At 40.0% G+C, this 20786-nt stretch overlaps 1 protein-coding gene across 6 annotated transcripts in view; it reads right to left on the reverse strand.

Annotated features, from left to right (window-relative positions):
* The window catches only part of RWDD3 (RWD domain containing 3), a 171100-nt gene that overhangs the window by 142861 nt on the left and 7453 nt on the right, over nt 1–20786 (reverse strand). For 5 of the 6 annotated variants that reach the window (XR_007516696.1, XR_007516697.1, XR_007516695.1 and 2 more), the window contains exons 2-3: nt 1963–2450; nt 3–118 (exon numbers count right to left, since the gene is read on the reverse strand). Coding sequence is in view for 2 of the 6 variants with exons in the window: in XM_049879711.1 (XP_049735668.1) it covers nt 3–118; nt 1963–2450 (604 nt within the window). In the remaining 4 variants the exon portion in view is untranslated. Of the gene's footprint in view, nt 1–2; nt 119–1962; nt 2451–20786 lie in introns of those variants that run through there. The other variant, XM_049879712.1, reaches the window with a different exon arrangement.

Genomic DNA, 20786 nt, shown 5'->3' on the forward strand with positions numbered 1-20786 from the left:
ACCTTTTGTGTTCTGTCTGTACTTTTGTTTCAAACAGGACACTAATCATTTTCTCCTTGCATTTCTTTCCACTTGAGTCCACATCTACTTTGGAGGTCTTCTGAAGAATCAGGTACTCCTAAATGATAAAGCAGTACATTAAATACATATTTTACTCTGAGTCTCAAAGTTTTAAAGGAGCCATAAACCTGCAGGCTTATTTTCATGCACAAAGAAAACTCCCTTTACTGAATCAAGCAGTAAGAGTTACGTGCCGTTTTTACATACTTGGCAGCTTCAAGTTCCGGTGAATGCACGAGGAAAGTGTGAGGTAATCAGACTAGCCAAAAACCTAACCAGCTGCCTTCAAATCGATTCTGACTCATGAATCTGGACTGGACCACCACTCTGACTCTGGGCTGGCTACTTAAACCCTGTGTGCCTCAGTTACTTCCTCCATAAAACAAGAATCCTGACAGTGTCTACCTCATGGGGGAGTTGTGATGATTAAATGAGTTAATACATGCAAAGCACCTAGAGCAGTGCCTGGCATATAGTGCTAGGGCGCACTTAATAGTATACCTACCGTTATTATTACTAACGAGCACCTGAATGAAGTTAACAGGCATACAGCACTTATCACTTCAGATTGATGGTGTCTAGTAATACGTACCAGTACATTCTCATTCTTAATGTACAACTTTATACAAATGTAAGATATTTACATTTGTATGCCACTTTAGAGATATTAAAAAAAAACCTCTTAGGAAAAGTCTGATTTCTAAATTACAGCAAAAGGTTCAAGTCATATGAATAAATAGTTGTTAAGTAATTGATCCAATCTGGGTAGCAACATCTGCAAAACAGCTGCATTTAGCCTAATATGCCTGAGTTGGCTTAAAGAAAAATCTGAGCCTTTTGCGGACATATGAGCAAGGAAATTAATCTGTATTCATTTTTGCCAGTCAGTATTTTACCCAAAAGGATCAGATTTTATAGATACACTATAAATAATCTTAAAATACATGGTTCATTTGTCAGGCCCCAACCCAGAATATACATTAAATTTGAATTATTTGTTGTACCTATATGTGGCAACCTAGCCCTGATCAGATTAATCAAATATTAAACCAGTTTTGTGGAAAGAGTCCATCATGAAAAATGCAGGTCATTATTCTACAAATCTGTAAAATTATAGCTTGTACAAGCGAAATCTGTTTTAAACAAATTCAGCTGTAATTATTCCTGACCCAACCTGTCTAAAAGTGTAAACTCTATTAAGTGATTTGTAGCTCTTCCAAGATCTAAAATATAATAAGCAGTTTTCCTCATCTGGTTCTACTTAAAACAGCTTAGATGAGTTGAGAACAAGAACTTGAAAAACCTGAAGATGATTTTGAAAGCAGCTGCCGGGACAAGTCAGCTGGAAAGCGAAAGTCAGGTAGGTGGTGACAAGCTGCCAGCCCTAATGATTCTATTTCTATTAACACTAAATCTTGGTTATAAGGGACAAGCTTTTCTTTCTAGGGATTATAGATATTAAATTAAAATGTCAGAATGTATTTTTAACTGCCACAGTGTGAAATTTTTTATAGACTACCCACAAATATACCCTTGCCATGTCTAACTGCAGAAAGAAGTATTAACATGCACTAACTTTTAGTGCACATTTATAAAGTTGAGGTTTACAGCTAATTACAGAAACAACACTCATGTTTATTATCACAGGGATTTTTTTTTTAAATAATCTGTCACTTTCATAAAACGGCATGATTTTAAAAATATAATCTTATTCTTCAAGCTTTGCAAGTTTGTAGTTGCAATTAGGAGTTAATAAAGACATTCTTAAGAAAAAAAGAAACATGGAAATAGTGAAAGCAGAAACATCTTAAATGATTAATCTGCCCCACCATTATAAAACACACTCACAAATATACCACTTTAAGCAGAAAATAGTAAAATTCATATTCAACTTTTTAGCACCTTGATGTTGTTTCTGTCTCCTTGTAGTAAAATCAGAATTATTTTACCCATGAACATCAGTCTTCCAGTCAGCCTTAAATCTGAAGCCCACTTCTCCACAGTTTTGACATATTTAGTCTTTGCTCTCATGTGATCCAAATGCAAAAGAGTTACCCACAGTCCATCGTCCACATTTAGGCTTGGTGGAAAAGTGCACTTTTCACTGCCACTTCCAGTTTCTGGTTGGTTGAGGATGTGTTTGAGATTCTGCTGAACCCAGAGAACAAGCTCATGAACCATGGGTTCCGACAAGAGGTTCTCTGCTTGCTCAAGTAATTTCTCTTTCACAGTCACACACTGGGCCCTGGTCAGGCGTTCAGAGTTCACCGAGACACCAGGCAGACACAAAGGATAAGTGACAGGTAAATGAAACACCAGTTCAAAGGGTATATCCACATCCGTAAGTCCTTCCGCTTTCGTGTAAATTCTGAACACGGTGCCATCTGTCTCTGGAAGGCATCCAAAAATAATCATTAGCTGTACATAATTCAATTTGAACGGAATACTAACGATAAAATTTTTGTTTCAAATGTCAATTTATGTCTCATGTGAAAACTTTGAGTCATTTTGTACAGAAACACAAAATGCTAAGAAAGCCATGATTTTGCAATTATTTCCTTCAACCATACATATGGGTTCATGCACACCAACACCCTGGACTAAACTGGCATTTACATTTGCTATTACCTCATTAAGTTTTCACTGGCTAATTCTTTTCAGAAGTAGACTGCTAGGTCCTTCTTCCTAGTCTGTCTTAGTCTGGAAGCTCAGATGAAACCTGTCCACCATGAGTGACCCTACTGGCATCTGAATACCAGTGGCACAGCTTCCAGCATCATAGCAACACACAAGCCCTCACGGTACAACAAACTGACAGACATGTCAGGATTGTATCCTTTCACCATACTTATTCAATCTGTATGCTGAGCAAATAATCCGAGAAGCTGGACTACAAGAAGAATAGGGTATCAGGGTTGGAGGAAGACTCATTAACAACCTGCATTATGCAGATGACACAGCCTTGCTTGCTGAAAGTGAAGAGGACTTGAAGCACTTACTAATGAGAAGCAAAGACCACAGCCTTCAGTATGGATTAAACCCTAACATAACAAAAACAAAGACCCTCACAACTGGACCAATGAGCAAACATCATGATAAACAGAGAAAAGACTGAAGTTGTCAAGGATTTCGTTTTACTTGGATCCATAATCAACACCCATGGAAGCAGCAGTGAAGAAATCAAAAGACACATTGCATTGGGTAAATCTACTGCAAAGGACCTCTTTAAAGTGTTGACAAGCAAAGATGTCACGTTGAAGACTAAGGTGTGCCTGACCCAAGTCATGGTATTTTCAATCGCATCACATGCATGTGAAAGTTGGACAATAAATAAGAAAGACCGAAGAAGAGCTGACACCTTTGAATTGTGGTATTGGCCAAGGATACTGAATATACCATGCACTGCCAAAAGAACGAACAAGTCTGTCTTGGAAGAAGTACAACCAGAATGCTCCTTAGAAGCAAGGAGGGCGAGACAGCATCCTACATACTTTGGACATGCTGTCAGGAGGGCTCAGTGCCTGGAAAAGGACATCATGCTTGGTAGAGGGTCAGTGGAAAAGAAGACAACCCTCGACAAGATGGACTGGCACAGTGGCTGCAACAACGGACTCAAGCATAACAATGACTGTGAGCATGGCACAGGCCTGGGCAAGGTTTTGTTCTGTGGTACATAGGATCGCTGTCAGTCAGAACCAACTCGACGGCACCTAACAACAACAACATTACCTCACCGTTATTAAGAATTACCAGTAAGGTTTTTTATCCCACAGTTTTTTTTCTACCTGGACCTAGCTGATAATTCTGGGAAGCCCTAATAACTCTTATGAACTATCAAATAAGCAACCCAGCAATCACTGAACAAACTACCCACTAAATCCAATCAAAGTCATTTTGTGCCAAGTCCAAGTCAGGCAAACACTGGAATCCCACGAGACTGGAGGGTTGAAGAGAAACTGATGACTGCGTATGGGGCAGCAATTGCCTTGGTGAGCTTTTTTATTACTTCAAATCTATCATAGGCAGCCCCCAGGTTACGAATGTCCGGCTTACCTGTAGTTACAAACCAACCCCTGTAAAGCCTATTATATTAAAAATTCAAGGTACATACAATGGTTCGTAATAACAAACAGGCGCTACTTTGCAACACACATCAAAACACTATTATTTTTACTGTATTGTTATGTTAAAGATGTTTTAGTGTATCTGGAAGTGTTTCACCCATGTTTTTTATGCATAGAAAGGTACACTATATGCTATATACTAAGACAAATATTTGACTGACATTAGATACGAACCATACCTAACTGTTCCAATTTAAGTACAAATTCAGCTTAAAGACAGATTTAGGAACAGAGCTCATTCATCATCCAGGCACTGCCTGTAACATCAATGTAACCTGAACGTTGCAAGATACACTAAAAATGAGTGGACATCAATTCTGCCTCTGCTGGCTCCATAAGGCAGGGGAGGCACACACAGGATATGAGATGAAATACTCTGCTCTCTCAGATTTGCTTGGCTTCACCCCTCTTATGGGTTCCACACCATTTCACCCCACTTTTCAAAAAGTTGATAAAACGTCAGGCTGATTCATTTTGCAGGGGGCGGAAGCACACATATCAAAACAGCAGTGCAGAACAGACCTGGGTGTACATGAATCTCTTTGAAGCTAACTTGCCTCTCTCTATCCCTACTTCTTTCTCGACATGCCCTTGTTCTATTCTTCTTCACAAGAGAGGTAGTCAAATCTTTCCCGTTTTCATACCTGAATTGCTGCTCAACAGCTTCAACAACTGAAACCTGAATTCATCCCCATTTTAAAGAACCTAACAGAACGTTAACGCTGCTTCCTAGCCATCTGATTCCATTTATGTAAAAGCCGCGGTTACAGCCATTGAGTCCTACAGGACAAAACACATCTGTTACACAAGAGTTTTTCCTTAATGGAATCTGCAGTACCAACTGCAAAGCACTACTATTTCAGCACACTGCCCTGAAACACAGGCGACTGCTATTATAAATGCCATATTAAAATGATATAATGTAAATTTGCATTATATAAGTAAAATGTGTACTGTATAAAGAAAAATCTTCCAAACCTAACATAGTACGTTTCTCTACAGTCTGTCATTAGTTTCTCAAAACCCTTCTTCTGCACACTTACTTACACTTTTAAATATTTTATCAAAATATACTCATGAGATTAGTATCTTTTGTTACATGAAACGGACGCTATAAATAAATCTGCAGATAACATATGATCATTGGGCTGAATAAACTCTCCATAAGTCATCTAGGGAGTTCTCAAAGGGGGGGTATAATTTTTAAAGGCTGTCAATCAGTAAACATTCACTGAGCACCTACCAGGCCCAAAGCACTGTACTAGGCTCTGAGGAAAGGCAATGGGTAAGATACCCAAACCAAAAACCAAACCCACTGCTGTCGAATTGATTCCAACTCATAGCGACTCTACAGGACAGAGGAGAACTGCCCCATAGAGTTTTCAAGGAACACCTGGTGGATCTGAACTACTGACTTTTTGGTTAGGAGCTGTAGCACTTAACCACTGCATCACCTGGGTAAGACAGAGATCCTGCCATATTGACACAATCCAAAGTGTTATAACATGAAAGGGTGGATATATTCCAAGTAATCTTCCTCAACTGCTCTTTCTACACCATAAAATCTCTTTATAAATATACACACTAAGCCGATCCTCATTATCTGCAGATGCCATATTCACAAATTTGCCTACTCACTAATATTATAACCCCAAAATCAATACGCTCAGTGTTTTCCCAGTCATTTGCAAACATGCATAGAGCAGTAAAAATTTTGAGTCGCCCAATGTGTACATACCCAGCTGAGGTCAAACAAGACAATGCTCTGGATTCTTGTTTCAGCTCTCATACTATAAACAAGTGGCCTTTTCGTGGTCTATATAGTGTATGTTTGTGCTTTTTGCTGGTGATGTTGCTGTTCAAAACACCCCCCAAGCATAATTCTGAAGTGCTGTCTAGTATTCCCAAGCACAAGAAGGCTGTGACGTGCCTTACAAAGAATACAGGTATGTTAGACAAGCTTTGTTCAGGCATGAGTTATAGTGCCGTTGGCCATGAGTTCAATGTTAATGAACCAAAACTACGTATTAAATAAGGTGTCCTTAAACAGAAATACACATAAAACAAGGTTATGTATTGAAGAGCTGATAAAAATGTTGCCACCCCTAAGGACTGGTAGCTCTACTCAGGTCACCAAGCCACCCACAACAGGGGTCCAAAGATAACTAGTACCTCTCAGTCCTTAAAACCAAAAACTTTGGGTGCCCATGGTCCCTCTGTAGAACCCACCCATGAGCACGTTCTAGGGAAGAGAGACGCATTTTCCTCAGAGACACTTGGGGGTCAGCTCTCAGCCCCCTGCCCTGTTCAGAGCGTGACCCTTTGCTGCAATCAAATACTGGTATATACGCCAATCACCCCTGCCCCTCTAAGACTGTAGGACAGAGCCTGTACCACACACTTGATCAGCTAGCTACCTGGAAACCTGAGCTGAATTCATACAAGAGAACTGAATGGATTCCTAGACTGCTATACCTGATAACAGCTCTAGCCAGCTGAGGACAGGACAGCAGAGCTCCAAATGCTAAAATAATCAAGCTAGCTCATTCAAGCAACCCATAGGGGTATACTAAAACAAAACAAGGCAAGCAGCTATGACACAGTAAGCAAGCATAAACTAATACAATAACTTACAGATGGCTCAGAGACAACAGTCAATATCAAGTCACATAAAGAAACAAACCATGAACACCTCAACAGGCTCTCAAAGCGAAGAATACAGGGAAATTCTAGACAAAAGTGCATTCCTGGAATTACCAGATGCAGAATAAAAAAGTTTAATATACAGAACCCTTCCAGACATCAGGAAGGAAATGAGGCAATACGCAGAACAAGCCAAGGAACACACAGATAAAGCAACTGAAGGAATTAGAAAGATTATTCAGGAACATAATGAAAAGTTTAATAAGCTGGAAAAATCCATAGACAGCAATCAGAAATTCAGAAGATTAACAATAAAATTACAGAATTAGACAACTCAATAGAAAGTCACAGGAGCAGAATTGAGCAAGAAGAAGCTAGAATTTCTGAACTCGAAGATAAATCACTTGGCACTAATATGTTTGAAGAAAAATCGGATAAAAGAATTTAAAAAAATGAAGAAACCTTAAGAATCATGGGGGACTCTATCAAGAGAAATAACTTATGAGTGATTGGAGTACCAGAACAGGGAGGGATAACAGAAAGTACAGAGAAAATTGTTGAAGATTTGTTGGTAGAAAACTTCCCTGATATTGTGAAAGATGAGAAGATATCTACCCAAGATGCTCATCGAACTCCACATCAGGTAGATGTTAAAAGAAAGTCACCAAGACATATTATACCCAGACTTGCCAAAACCAAAGATAAAGACAGAATTATAAGAGCAGCGAGGAATAAACGAAAAGTCACCTACAAAGGAGAGCCAATAAGAATAAGCTCAGATTACTCGGCAGAAACCATGCAGGCAAGAAGGGCATGCAATGACATATTTAAAAAAAACATTAAAGGAAAAAAATTGCCTGCCAAGAATCGTATATACAGCAAAACTGTCTCTTCAATATGAAGGTGAAATTAAGACATTTCCAGATAAACACAAGTTTAGAGAATTCGTAAAAACCAAACCAAAACTACAAGAAATACTAAACGGATTTCTTTGGTTAGAAAATCAATAATATCAGGTATCAACCCAGGACTAGAACACTGGGCAGAGCAACCAGACATAAACCCAGACAGGAAAATCCAAAAAAACTAAGCAAGATTAAAAAAAAAAAAAAGCCCAAAACAGGGTAACAGCGATGTGACTATAGAAAAGAAGACAACATTAAAATAATAAAGAGGGTCTAAGAAATGTAATCATATACATATGGAGACGAAGACATGGCAATACAAAAAAATAAAAGTTAGTTTTAAATTTAGAGAAATAGGGGTAAAAAATAAGGTAACCACAAAGGAGATAAACTATCCTATTCATCAAAATAAAATACAAGGGAAAAATACAGACTCAGCAGAAACAAAATCAACAACAAATATGAGGAAAGGACAATATATAAAGAAAATCTACTCCACACATAAAATCAAGTGGGAAAAAGAAACTGTCAAAAACACACAAAAAAAGACATCGAAATGATAGCACTAAATTCATACCTATCCATAAGTACGCTGAATGTAAATGGACTAAATGCACCAATAAAGAGACAGAGAGTGGCAGATTGGATTAAAAAACATGATCCGTCTATATGCTGCCTATAAGAGATACACCTTAGACTTAGAGACACAAACTAAAACTCAAAGGATAGAAAGAAATATATCAAGCAAACAACAATCAAAAAAGAGCAGGAGTGGCAATATTAATTTCTGACAAAATAGACTTTAAAGTTAAATCCATCATAAAGGATAAGGAAGGACACTACATAATGATTAAAGGGACAATACACCAAGAAGATATAACCATAATAAATATTTATGCACCCAATGACAGGGCTCCAAGATACATAAAACAAACTCTATCAGCATTGAAAAGTGAGATAGAGAGCTCCACAATAATACTGGAGACTTCAACACACCACATTCGGTGAAGGACAGGACATCCAGAAAGAAGCTCAATAAAGACATGGAATCCATATGCCACAATCAACCAACTTGACCTCGCAGACGTACACAGAACCCTCCACCCGACAGCAACCAAGTATACTTTCTTTTCTAGTGCAAATGGAACATTCTCTAGAAGAGACCACATATTAGGTCATAAAGCAAGCCTTAGCAGAATCCAAAACACTGAAATATTACAAAGCATCTTCTCTGACCATAAGGCCATAAAAGTGGAAATCAATAACAGCGAGAAGAAATCAAACACTTGGAAACTGAATAACACCCTGCTCAAAAAAGACTGGATTCTAGAAGACATTAAGGATAAAAAAAAAAAAAAATTAAGGATAGAATAAAGAAATTCAGAGAATCCAATGCGAGTGAAAACACTTCCTATGAGAACCTTTGGGATACAGCAAAAGCAGTGCTCAGGGGCCAATTTATATCAGTAAATGTACACATACAAAAAGAAGAAAGGGCCAAAATTAAGAATTATCCCTACGATTTGAACAAACAGAAAGAGAGCAACAAAAGAAACCCACAGACACCAAAGGAAAACAAATAATAAAAATTAGAGCTGAACTAAATGAAACAGAAAAACAATTGAAAGAATTAACAAGACCAAAAGCCGGTTTTTTCAAAAAAATCAACAAAATTGATAAACCACTGGCCAAACTGACAAAAGAAAACAGGAGAGGACGCAAATAACCCAAATAAGAAATGAGATGAGTGATATTACAACAGACCCAACTGAAATTAAAAGAATCATATCAGATTACTATGAAAAACTGCAGTCAAATTTGAAAACCTATAAGAAATGGATCAATTCCTAGAATCACAGTACCTACCTAAACTAACACAAACAGAGGTAGAACAACTAAATAGACCCATAACAAAAGAAGAGATTGAAAAGGTAATCAAAAAACTCCCAAGAAAAAAAGCCCTGGTCCGGACGGCTTCACTGCAGAGTTCTACCAAACTTTCAGAGAAGAGTTAACACCACTGCTACTAAAGGTATTTCAGAGCATAGATAAGGACGGAATACTACCAAACTCATTCCATGAAGCCACCACATCCTGATACCAAAACCAGGTAAAAACACCACAAGAAAAGAAAATTATACACCTATACCCCTCATGAATATAGATGCGAAAATCCTCAACAAAATTCTAGCCAATAGAATTCAACAACATATCAAAAAAATAATTCACCATTACCAAGTGGGATTCATACCAGGCATGCAGGGATGGTTCAACATTAGAAAAACAATTAATATAATCCACCACATAAGTAAAACAAAAGATAAGAATCACATGATTTTATCAATTGATGCAGAAAAGGCATCTGACAAAGTTCATCACTGATTCATGATAAAAACTCTCAGCAAAATAGGAATAGAAGGAAAATTCCTCAACATAATAAAAGGCATTTATACAAAGGCAACAGCCAACACCACCGTAAATGGAGAGAGCCTGAAAGCATTCCCACTGAGATCAGGAACCAGACAAGGATGCCCTTTATCACCACTCTTATTCAACATTGTGCCGGAAGTCCTAGCCACAGCAATTAGGCTAGATAAAGAAATAAAGGGCATCCAGATTGGCAAGGAAGAAGTAAAAGCATCTCTATTTGCAGATGACATGATCTTATACACAGAAAACCCTAAGGAATCCTCAACAAAACTACTGAAACTAATAGAAGAGTTCAGTAGAGTATCAGGATACAAGATAAACATCCAAAAATCAGTTAGATTCCTCTACACCAACAAAAAGAACATCAAAGAGGAAATCACCAAATCAATGCCATTTACAGTAGCCCCCATGAAGATAAAATACTTAGGAATAAATCTTACCACAGATATAAAAGACTTAAACAAAGAAAACTACAGTACACTTCTGCAAGAAACCAAAAGAGACTTACATAAGTGGAAGAACATAACGTGCTTGTGAAAATGTCTATTCTACCAAAAGCAATCTATATACATTTAATGTAATTCTGATCCAAATCCCAAGGACATTCTTTAATGAGATGGAGGAACAAATCACCAACTTCATATGGAAGGGAAAGAGGCCCAGGATAAATAAGGCATTACTGAAGAAGATGAACAAAGTGGGAGGCCTTACTTTACCTGATTTTAGAGCCTATTATACCACCACAGTAGTCTAAACAGCCTGGTACTGGTACAACAACAGATACATGGACCAAGGGAACAGAATTGAGAATCCAGACATATATCCATCCACATATGAGCAGTTGATATTTGACAAAGGTCCCAAACAGTTAAATGGGGAAAAAACAGTCTCTTTAACAAATGGTGCTGGCATGACTGGATATCCATCTGCAAAAAAATGAAACAAGAACCAAAGCTCACTCCATGCACAAAAACTAACTCAAAATGGATCAAAGACCTAAATATAAAAATCTAAAACGATAAAGATCATGGAAGAAAAAATAGGGACAATGTTAGGAGCCCTAATACATGGCATAAACAGTATACAAAACATTACTAACAATGCAGAAGAAAAACTAGACAACTGGGGGCCCCTAAAAATCAAGCACCTATGCTCATCCAAAGACTTCACCAAAAGAGTAAAAAGACTACCTACAGACTGGGAAAAAGTTTTTAGCTATGACATTTCTGATCAGCACCTTATCTCTAAAATCTACATGATACGGCAAAAACTCAACTACAAAAAGACAAAGAGCCCAATTAAAAAATGGGCAAAGGATATCAACGGGCACTTCACTAAAGAAGACATTCAGGTAGCTAACAGATACATGAGGAAATGCTCATGATCATTAGCCATTAGAGAAATGCAAATCAAAACTACAATGAGATTCCATCTCACTCCAACAAGGCTGGCATTAATCCAAAAAACAGAAAGTAATCAATGTTGGAGAGGTTGTGGAGAGACTGGAACACTTCTACACTACTGGTGGGAATGTAAAATGGTACAAGCACCTTAGAAATCGATTTGGTGCTTCCTTAAAAAGCTAGAAATAGAACTACCATATGATCCAACAATCCCTCTCCTTGAATATATCCTAGAGAAATAAGAGCCTTTACATGAACAGACATATGCACACCCATGTTTATTGCAGCATTGGTTACAATAGCAAAAAGATGAAAGCAACCAAGGTGGCCATCAACAGATGAATGGATAAATAAATTGTGGTATATTCACACAATGGAATACTAGGCATCGATACAGAACAGTGATGAATCTGTGAAACACTTCATTACATGGAGGAACCTGGAAGGCATTATGCTGAGTGAAATTAGTCAGTTGCAAAAGGACTAATATTGTATAAGACCACTATTATAAGAACTTGAGAAATAGTTTAAACTGAGAAGAAAACATTCTTTTGTGGTTATGAGGCGGGGAGGGAGGAAGAGTGGCAGAACGGCATTCACTAATTAGACAGTAGATAAGAACTACTCTGGGTGAAGGGAAAGACAGCACACAATACAGGGGAGGTCAGCACAACTGGACTAAACCAAAAGCAAAGCAGTTTCCTGAATAAACTGAACGCTTTGAAGGCCAGTGTAGCAGGGGCAGGGGTCTGGGGACCACGGTTTCAGGGGACATCTACGTCAACTGGCATAATAAAATCTATTAAGAAAACATTCTGCATCCCACTTTGAAGAGTGGCGTCTGGCATCTTAAATGCTAGCAAGCAGCCATCTAAGATGCATCAATTGGTCTCAACCCACCTGGATCAAAGGAGAATAAAGAACACCAAGGACACAAGGTGATTACGAGCCCAAAAGACAGAAAGGCCACATGAACCAGAGACTATATCATCCTGAGACCAGAAGAACTAGATGGTACCTGGCTACAACCGATGACTGCCCTGAGAGGCAACACAACAGAGAACCCCTGAGGGAGCAGGAGAGCAGTGGGATGCAGACCCCACTTAACTGTGCTTATGAGGAACCTTTACATAGATCAAGAGGCAGTTGTTTCGGACATAACAAGGGGATACTGATTAGTTTAAAGTCAGGAAAGGTATGCGTCAGGGTTGTTTTCTTTCACCATACCTATTTAATCTGTATGCTGAACAAATAATACAAGAACCTGGACTATATGAAGAAGAACGGGGCATCAGGATTGGAGGAAGACTCATTAACAACCTGCATTATGCAGATGACACAACCTTGCTTGCTGAAAGTGAAGAGGACTTGAAGCACTTACTAGTGAAAATCAAAGACCACAGCCTTCAGTATGGATTACACCTTAACATAAAGAAAACAGAAATGCTCACAAGTGGACCAATGAGCAAACATCATGATAAATGGAGAAAAGACTGAAGTTGTCAAGTATTTCATTTTACTTGGATCCACAATCAACAGCCATGGAAGCAGCAGTCAAGAAATGAAAAGACACTTTGCACTGGGTAAATCTGCTGCAAAGGACCTCTTCTAAGTGTCGAAGAGCAAAGACGTCACCCTGAAGACTAAGGTGCGCCTGACCCAAGCCATGGTATTTTCAATCACATCATATGCATGTGAAAGCTGGACAATGAATAAGGAAGACCAAAGGAGAGTTGACGCCTTTGAATTGTGGTGTTGGCGAAGAACATTGAATATACCATGGACTGCCAAAAGAACAAACAAATCTGTCTTGGAAGAAGTGCAGCCAGAATGCTCCTTAGAAGCAAGGATGGCGAGACTGCGTCTTACATACTTTGGACATGTTGTCAGGAGGGATCGGTCCCTGGAGAAGGACATCATGGTTGGCAGAGTACAGGGTCAGCGGAAAAGAGGAAGACCCTCAACGAGGTGGATTGACACAGTGGCTGCAACAATGAGCTTGAGCATAACAACGATTGTAAGGATGGCGCAGGACCGGGCAGTATTTCATTCTGTTGTGCATAGGGTCGCTATGGGTCAGAACCGACTCAACGGCACCCAACAACAACAACAATGGTCTGAGACTGTAAGGACCCTGGTGGTCATGGCCCCCAGATCTTCTGTTGCCCCAGGACAGGAACCATTCCCTAAGCCAACTTTTCAGACATGGATTGGACAGGACAATGAGTTGGAGAGGGATGCAAGTGAGGAGTGAGCTTCCTGGATCAGGTGGACACGTGAGACTATGTTGGCATCTCCTGCATGGAGGGGAGATGAGAGTGTGGAGGGGGTTAGAAGCTGGCGAAATGGACACGAAAAGAAAGAGTGGAGGGAGAGAGCGGGCTGTCTCATTAGAGGGAGAGTAATATGGAGTGTGTAGCAAGGTGTCGCTATGAGTCAGAATTGACTTGACGGCACTGGGTTTTTTTTTTGTTTTTTTTTTTAGCAAGGTGTATATGGGGTTTTGTGTGATAGACTGACTTGATTTGTAAACTTTCACTTTAAGCACAATAAAAATTACATATAAAAAAAAAAATACTGTCACCAAGAGGCTCATGGCAAGCTAACCCTTTGTTTCCCTTATGGTTCAGTATTCACTAATTTGGTGTTTGCAGTGACTTTATAAGACCTAAAAACTGCGAATAACAAGAATTAATTGTATATACCTATAAATACACACACACACATAGCTGAGTCATAATTCTCTATGGGTCTGGCATTTAGGAATCTTCTGAGCAAAGGGCACAGACAGCTTTGTTGAAGGATATTTGCGTAACACAGGGAGCCTTCAAAGTTGTCTCCAATAGTGAGAGTGGAGATTTGTTTCCTCATCAGTAAGATAACGAAAACCTATTCCTCTAGGACAAAGGATGGGCAGTATTGCTAGGGGCTCCCTTATAAGACTGGAGGTTTCCTAGCTCAGGGTTCCTCAGCTGAGACACAGACCCACTGAGTGTGCAGTATCCACTTGGGCCACCTCCACATCACCTCAAGGACTTGGGAGACAAGGGAAGCTGATGCGAACATGAAACTCAGGCTGCCTGCTGTGTTGTGAGTAATAAACTGTCTAAATCCACCTGGGCTCACTGTCTCCCTAACCAGTCAAATCCATGGAAGTATACTAGCCAACCAGCAGCTGCAGTAGCCCCTGCTGCCTAGGAGCTACTTGTTCCTTAACAGTAATACACATATTTTTCACTAGCTCCCTCTCTCTTCTTTCTTCTGAGGAAGACGTCCTTCCACCCTTCCCGAAGTGAACCCTACCACCTCTAAGACATTGTTCCAATCATCATCATTTCTCCTGTGCTTACACTTTCTATCCCTCCCTCTCTACTATTTCCTTCTCTTCTGCTCACAAAAATATTTCAGCTGCTAACCAAAAGGCCAGCAGTTCAAATCTACCAGCTGCTCTTCAGAAACGCTATGGGGCAGTTCTACTCTGTCCTACAGGGTCACGATGAGTCCGAATTAACTTGAAGGCAACCGGTTTGGTTTTTGGTTTTTTGGTTTGTTCCAAAAAATAAAACTTAATGCTACTAATTCCCTCAAGCTACAGATTACCATTCTCTGTCCTTTCATTCTCAGTCTTCTTGAAATACCACTCTCACACCTTGCATCCATTTTCCCACGTATCAGTCTTTTCCTTAAACTACCTATACCGCAGCTTCTACCATCACTTTTCCCTGAAGCTCCTTTCTTAAACTTTACCAGTGACCTACTAATTGCCACAGTACAGGAAAGATTAACTGAGCAGGCTGGATTGCTCAAACTATGCATATACCAAAAATTTTTTTAAAAGTCTTGTCTTCAGGACCGGCCCTTGGCCAGCTCCTAGGTGATGAGTTAGAAGCCTTAGGAATATCCTGCCTGATAAAGAGTGTTTCTGTATGCCTGAAGCCTTGGGCCATGCAGTACCAGCAATGGAGCCCATGGAAGGCTCAAAACAACTCCCCACTGCAAACAAAATATGATTTCCTCCATCCAACATCTCATGTCATCCACAACATAGAGGCCACCTACCATTCTAGCTTTTTCTCCTTACTCTTTTCTTCAACTAGCCCACTTTACACTTACATTGTGCTTTGAACACAGTCTGTTTTCCCATCTCTAGGCCCTTGCTCCTGTTATCTGTTTGGCAAGAAGGACCTTAACTCTCCACTTTCTACCTACCAGAATCTTTGCCAAACTTGATGGTACCTTTCTAAAACCTGCTTTATGACTTCCCTGGTACTTTGAACTTCTTTTATGGCATTTTCATACCCAGAATTATTAGGGTTGAACCACACCCACTATTTTCTCTATCTTAATATCCTTTTTTAAATAATGACCAAAAACAATGGGTTATAAGAAACTTTAAATTTTACAATTACACATCTCTTAGAATTATCCAGCTAGCTTATAAGCATGAATCTCACAGGTACAGAAGTCCTTGGTACCTGCAGTAGGCTAAACAATGGTCCCAAAGATATCCATGTCCTAACCTCCTGTGAATATTACTTTGTATTACATTCGCAGATGTGATTAACTGAAGGACTTGAGAAGGGAAAATTATCCAGGGACTATCTGAAAAAAAAAAAAAAGACTCCAAATATAATCACACCAACCCAAAACCCACTGCTGTTGAGTCAATTCCAGCTCATAGTGACCTCAAAGGGTTTTCCCCAGGCTGTAAATCTTTACAGAAGCAGACTGCCACATCTCCCTCCTATGGAGCCGCTGGTGGTGTCGAACCACTGATCTTTCGGTTAGCAGTCGATCGCTTTAATCAGAAATGGGGTTACAAAAGAGAAGCAGAGGGAGCTCTGACCACAGCAAAAGATGGCAATGTAACCACTGAAGCAAGGTGCTACGCTGCTGGCTTTGAAGATGGAGGAAAGCACCACAAGTCAGGAATGCAAGTAATGTAGCTCTGAAAGCTGGAAAAGGCAAGGAAAGGAATTCTTCCCAAGAGCCTCTAGAGGGAGCACGGCCCTGCTGACACCTTGATTCCAGCTCAGTGAAACTGATTTCAGAATTCTGACCTCCAGAATTTTAAGAGAATAAATGCGTGCTGTTTTAAGTCACTAAGTTTTTGGTGGAGTCGTAGTGGCACAGTGGTTAAGAGCTGGGCTAATCTGTTACAGCAGCCACAGGAAACTAATACAGCATCTGTGGCTACAAAGCAACCTTTTCTACTGCAGCAAGAATCCTCTCTGATGAGCACCCTGCGGCCAGCATTGCTCTCCACTCTCTGCAGTATAAATGCCCACCTGTTCCTCCCCGGCACAATGAACTAACAGACCAAAACAGGCAGTCCTGAGATGTAAGTCTTGAAAGGCTATCGAGCTGGCCACTCAAATCCTTACCAATTTTCATTTTTCTCTCTCAATTATTTCCTGGTCCAAGTCAGCAAACAGAGCCCTAGTGGCAAAGTGGTTAAGAGCTGGCTACTAACCCAAAGATCTGAAGTTCAAATCCACCAGTTGCTCCTTTGAAACCCTATGGGGCAGTTCTACTGTCCTACAGGGTTGCTATGAGTCGGAATGGACTCGAGAGCAAACTCTAGAAGCATATATCCTACCCTTCCACCTTTATTTGTACTTGCCATTGAACTGGCTCCTTCTCTTAGAACTTCTATGTAACACCTGTATGAACAGTTTGATTTCTGCTTTCTTTTCTTTTTTTTCCTAAAAAAGAAAACACAACTAATGTCACAAAACAATTTGTATACACAATTTTTGAATGAAAAACTAATTTGTGCTGTAAATTTTCACCTAAAATAAAAAAACAAAACAACGTTGACCCAATCTACTGTAAGACTATTAACAGTTTAGAAACAGTGGATTAACTGAAAAATGATTGGGCTCTAATTCTAATGCTAATCTCTGCCCCACCCTGACCTCCAAAAACTCTAGTCATAAACTTTAATTCACAAACCCATCGTACTCAATAACACCTATTCCCTAGAAAGCTAAGCCAAAACCTCATTGCCATCCAGTCGATTCCAACTCATAATGACCCTATAAAACAGAGTAGAACTGCCCCCATAGGGTTTCCAAGGCTGTAATCTTTACAGAAGCAGACTGCCACATCTTTCTCCTCTAGAGCAGCTGGTGGGTTCAAATCGCCAGGCTTTTGGTTAGCAGCTGCATGCTTAACCACTATACCACCAGGGCTCCTTATCCTAGCAAGCTAATGTCCTAGGAAATGAAAATGCTTATAAGTTCTAAGAATAGACCATTTTCATCTGTGCTAAAGACCCTATCAAAAGATGTAGGTCTTGCCTCCTAGTTAATGTTCACATATACATTTAACAGGGTTTTTTTTAGTAAGTCACTCTGACTCATAATAAGTGTATCAATTTCATAACTGAAACACAAACTGAAATAGGCTTCAAAACTTATTCGTACAAATACATGAAAGAAACTATGATCCTGACTAGAAAGACTGAACTCCCAATTTCACACTACAAGTTATTTTTAAGGTTTCGCTCTACTTCATAGCCTACAACACACAATACAAGCTCAAGAAATGCTGTCCTATGACAAAAGACCCTGGAAGAGAAGATGCAAATAAAGAGAATGGGTTCTTCAAGATTCATATAGCGCCCATCAATAAATCATTTGCAAAGGACAAATATTGAATGAGACCACTATGATGAGAACTCAAGAAAAGGTTTAAACACAGAAGAAAATAGTCTTTGATGGTTACGAGGGTGGGGAGGGAGGGGGAGAGAGGTGTATTCACTAATTAGATAGCAGACAAGAATTATTTTAGGTGAAGGGAAGGACAATGCACAATACAGGGGAAGACAGCGCAACTGGACTAATCCAAAAGCTAAGAAGTTTCCTGAATATAACCAAACACTTCAAGAGACAGAGTAGCAGGGCCAGGGCTATGGTGACCCATGGTTTCTGGGGACATTTAGGTCAAATGGCATAACACAGTGTATTAAGAAAATGCTCTGCATCCTACTTTGGTGAGTGGCGTCTAGAGTCTTAAAAACTAGAAGCGGGCCATCTAAGATGCATCAGTTGGTCTCAACCCACCTGGAGAAAGGAGAATGAAGAACACCAACGCCCAAGAGACAGCAAGGGCCACATAAACCAGAGATTCCATCAGCCTGAGACCAGAAGAACTAGATAGCGCCCAGCTACCACCAATGACTGCCCTGACACAGAACACAAAAGAGAATCCCTGACGGTGCAGGAGAAAAGCGGGATGCAGACATCCAATTCAAACAAAAAGACCAGACTTAACGGTCTGAGTGAGACTGGAGGGACCCCAGAGGTCATGAACCCCTGCACTCTCTGTTAACCCAAAACTAAAACCATTCTTGAAGCCAACTCTTCAGACAAAGATTAGACTGGACTGTAAGACATAAAATGATACTGGTGAAGAGTATGCTTCTTAGCTCAGGTAGACACATGAGACTATGTGGGCAGCTCCTGTATGGAGGTGAGATGAGAAGGCAGAGGGGGAGAGAAGCTGGTTGAATGGACACGGGAAACAGGGTGGAGAGAAGGAGTGTGCTGTCACATTGAAGGTAGAGCAACTAGGGTCACATAATAATGTGTATACAAGTTTCTGTTATGAGAAACTGACTTGAATTGTAAATTTTCACTTAAAGCACAATATAAATAGAACAAAAAAATAATGTGCATACCATATACACCTAATTTTCTCTATACTTGCCTTTCTCCTCCCCCGCCCGCACCCCATTTTATATATCCTTAAAGCAGGACTAACGATACCGAACAACAACAACGAAGCAGGATTTCAGCAGAAAACAACCAGGAGACCCCAACACCCACCATACTTCATGTGCACTAGATTGTCTTTCCTCCTCTTCCTAGGCAGCTCACTGCAAGTACCCTTACACTAGTGCTTGCTGGTATGTTTCAGCTGGACTTTTAGATATAAGCCTAAAATACGGTTACAAAACAAACAACTAAAAATAAATGAAGCTAAAGGCAGCAATCCCAACCTTCGGAATTGAAGTTCAAGGCTAAACCAGTTTTACAAAGGTGAGCTCAGCACCCAACAAGAAACAAGAGTTGACCAGACAATGTGTAACAGTTATGACTCATTTCACAAGAGGGCTCAATCCAGTGAGAGAACTAGTGTTCAAAGAACACGAAACCTTATTCTGTAGCTACTGTGCAAACAATGCATGATGTTGGGTTTTATGTATCTCCTGCTTTACCAGTTTGGAATGTAAAATTTCCAGAAACACAACTCCTACATATAATGGGCACTTACCGTTGTTATTATTAGGCGCTGTTGAGTCGATTCCGACTCATAGCGTCCCTACGCACAACAGAACGAAACACTGCCCAGTCCTGAGCCATCCTTAAAATTGTTATGCTTGAGCCCATTGCTACAACCACTGTGTCAATCCACCTCGTTGAGGGTCTTCCTCTTTTCCACTGACCCTGTGCTCTGCGAAGCATGATGTCCTTCTCCAGGGACTGATCCCTCCTGACAACACGTCCAAAGTATGTGAGACACAGTCTCGCCATCCTTGCTTCCAAGGAGCATTCTGGTTGTACTTCTTCCAAGACAGATTTATTCCTTCTTCTGGCAGTCCATGGTACATTCAAATATTCTTCGCCAACACCACAACTCAAAGCCATCGATTCTTATTCGGTATTCCTTATTCATTGTCCAGCTTTCACATGCATATGATGCGACTGAAAATACCATGGATTGGGTCAGGCGCACCTTAGTCTTCAAGGCGACATCTTTGCTCTTCAACACTTTAAAGAGGTCCTTTGCAGCAGATTTACCCAATGCAATGCATTTTTCGATTTGACTGCTGCTTCCATGGCTGTTGACTCTGGATCCAAGTAAAACGAAATCCTTGACAACTTCAGTCTTTTCTCCGTTTATCATGTTGCTCATTGGTCCGGTTGTAAGGATTTTTGTTTTATGTTGAGGTACAAATCCATACTGAAGGCTGTGGTCTTTGATCTTCATTAGTAAGTGCTTCAAGTCCTCTTCACTTTCAGCAAGCAAGGTTGTGTCATCTGCATAATGCAGATTGTTAACGAGTCTTCCTCCAATCCTGATGCCCCGTTCTTCTTCATATAGTCCACCTTCTCGGACTATTTGCTCAGCATACAAATTGAATAGGTATGGTGAAAGAATACAAGCCTGGCGCACACCTTTCCTGACTTTAAACCAATCAGTATCCCCTTGTT

This window comes from Elephas maximus, chromosome 3 (assembly GCF_024166365.1).
Source record: "Elephas maximus indicus isolate mEleMax1 chromosome 3, mEleMax1 primary haplotype, whole genome shotgun sequence".
NCBI lineage: Eukaryota > Metazoa > Chordata > Mammalia > Proboscidea > Elephantidae > Elephas > Elephas maximus.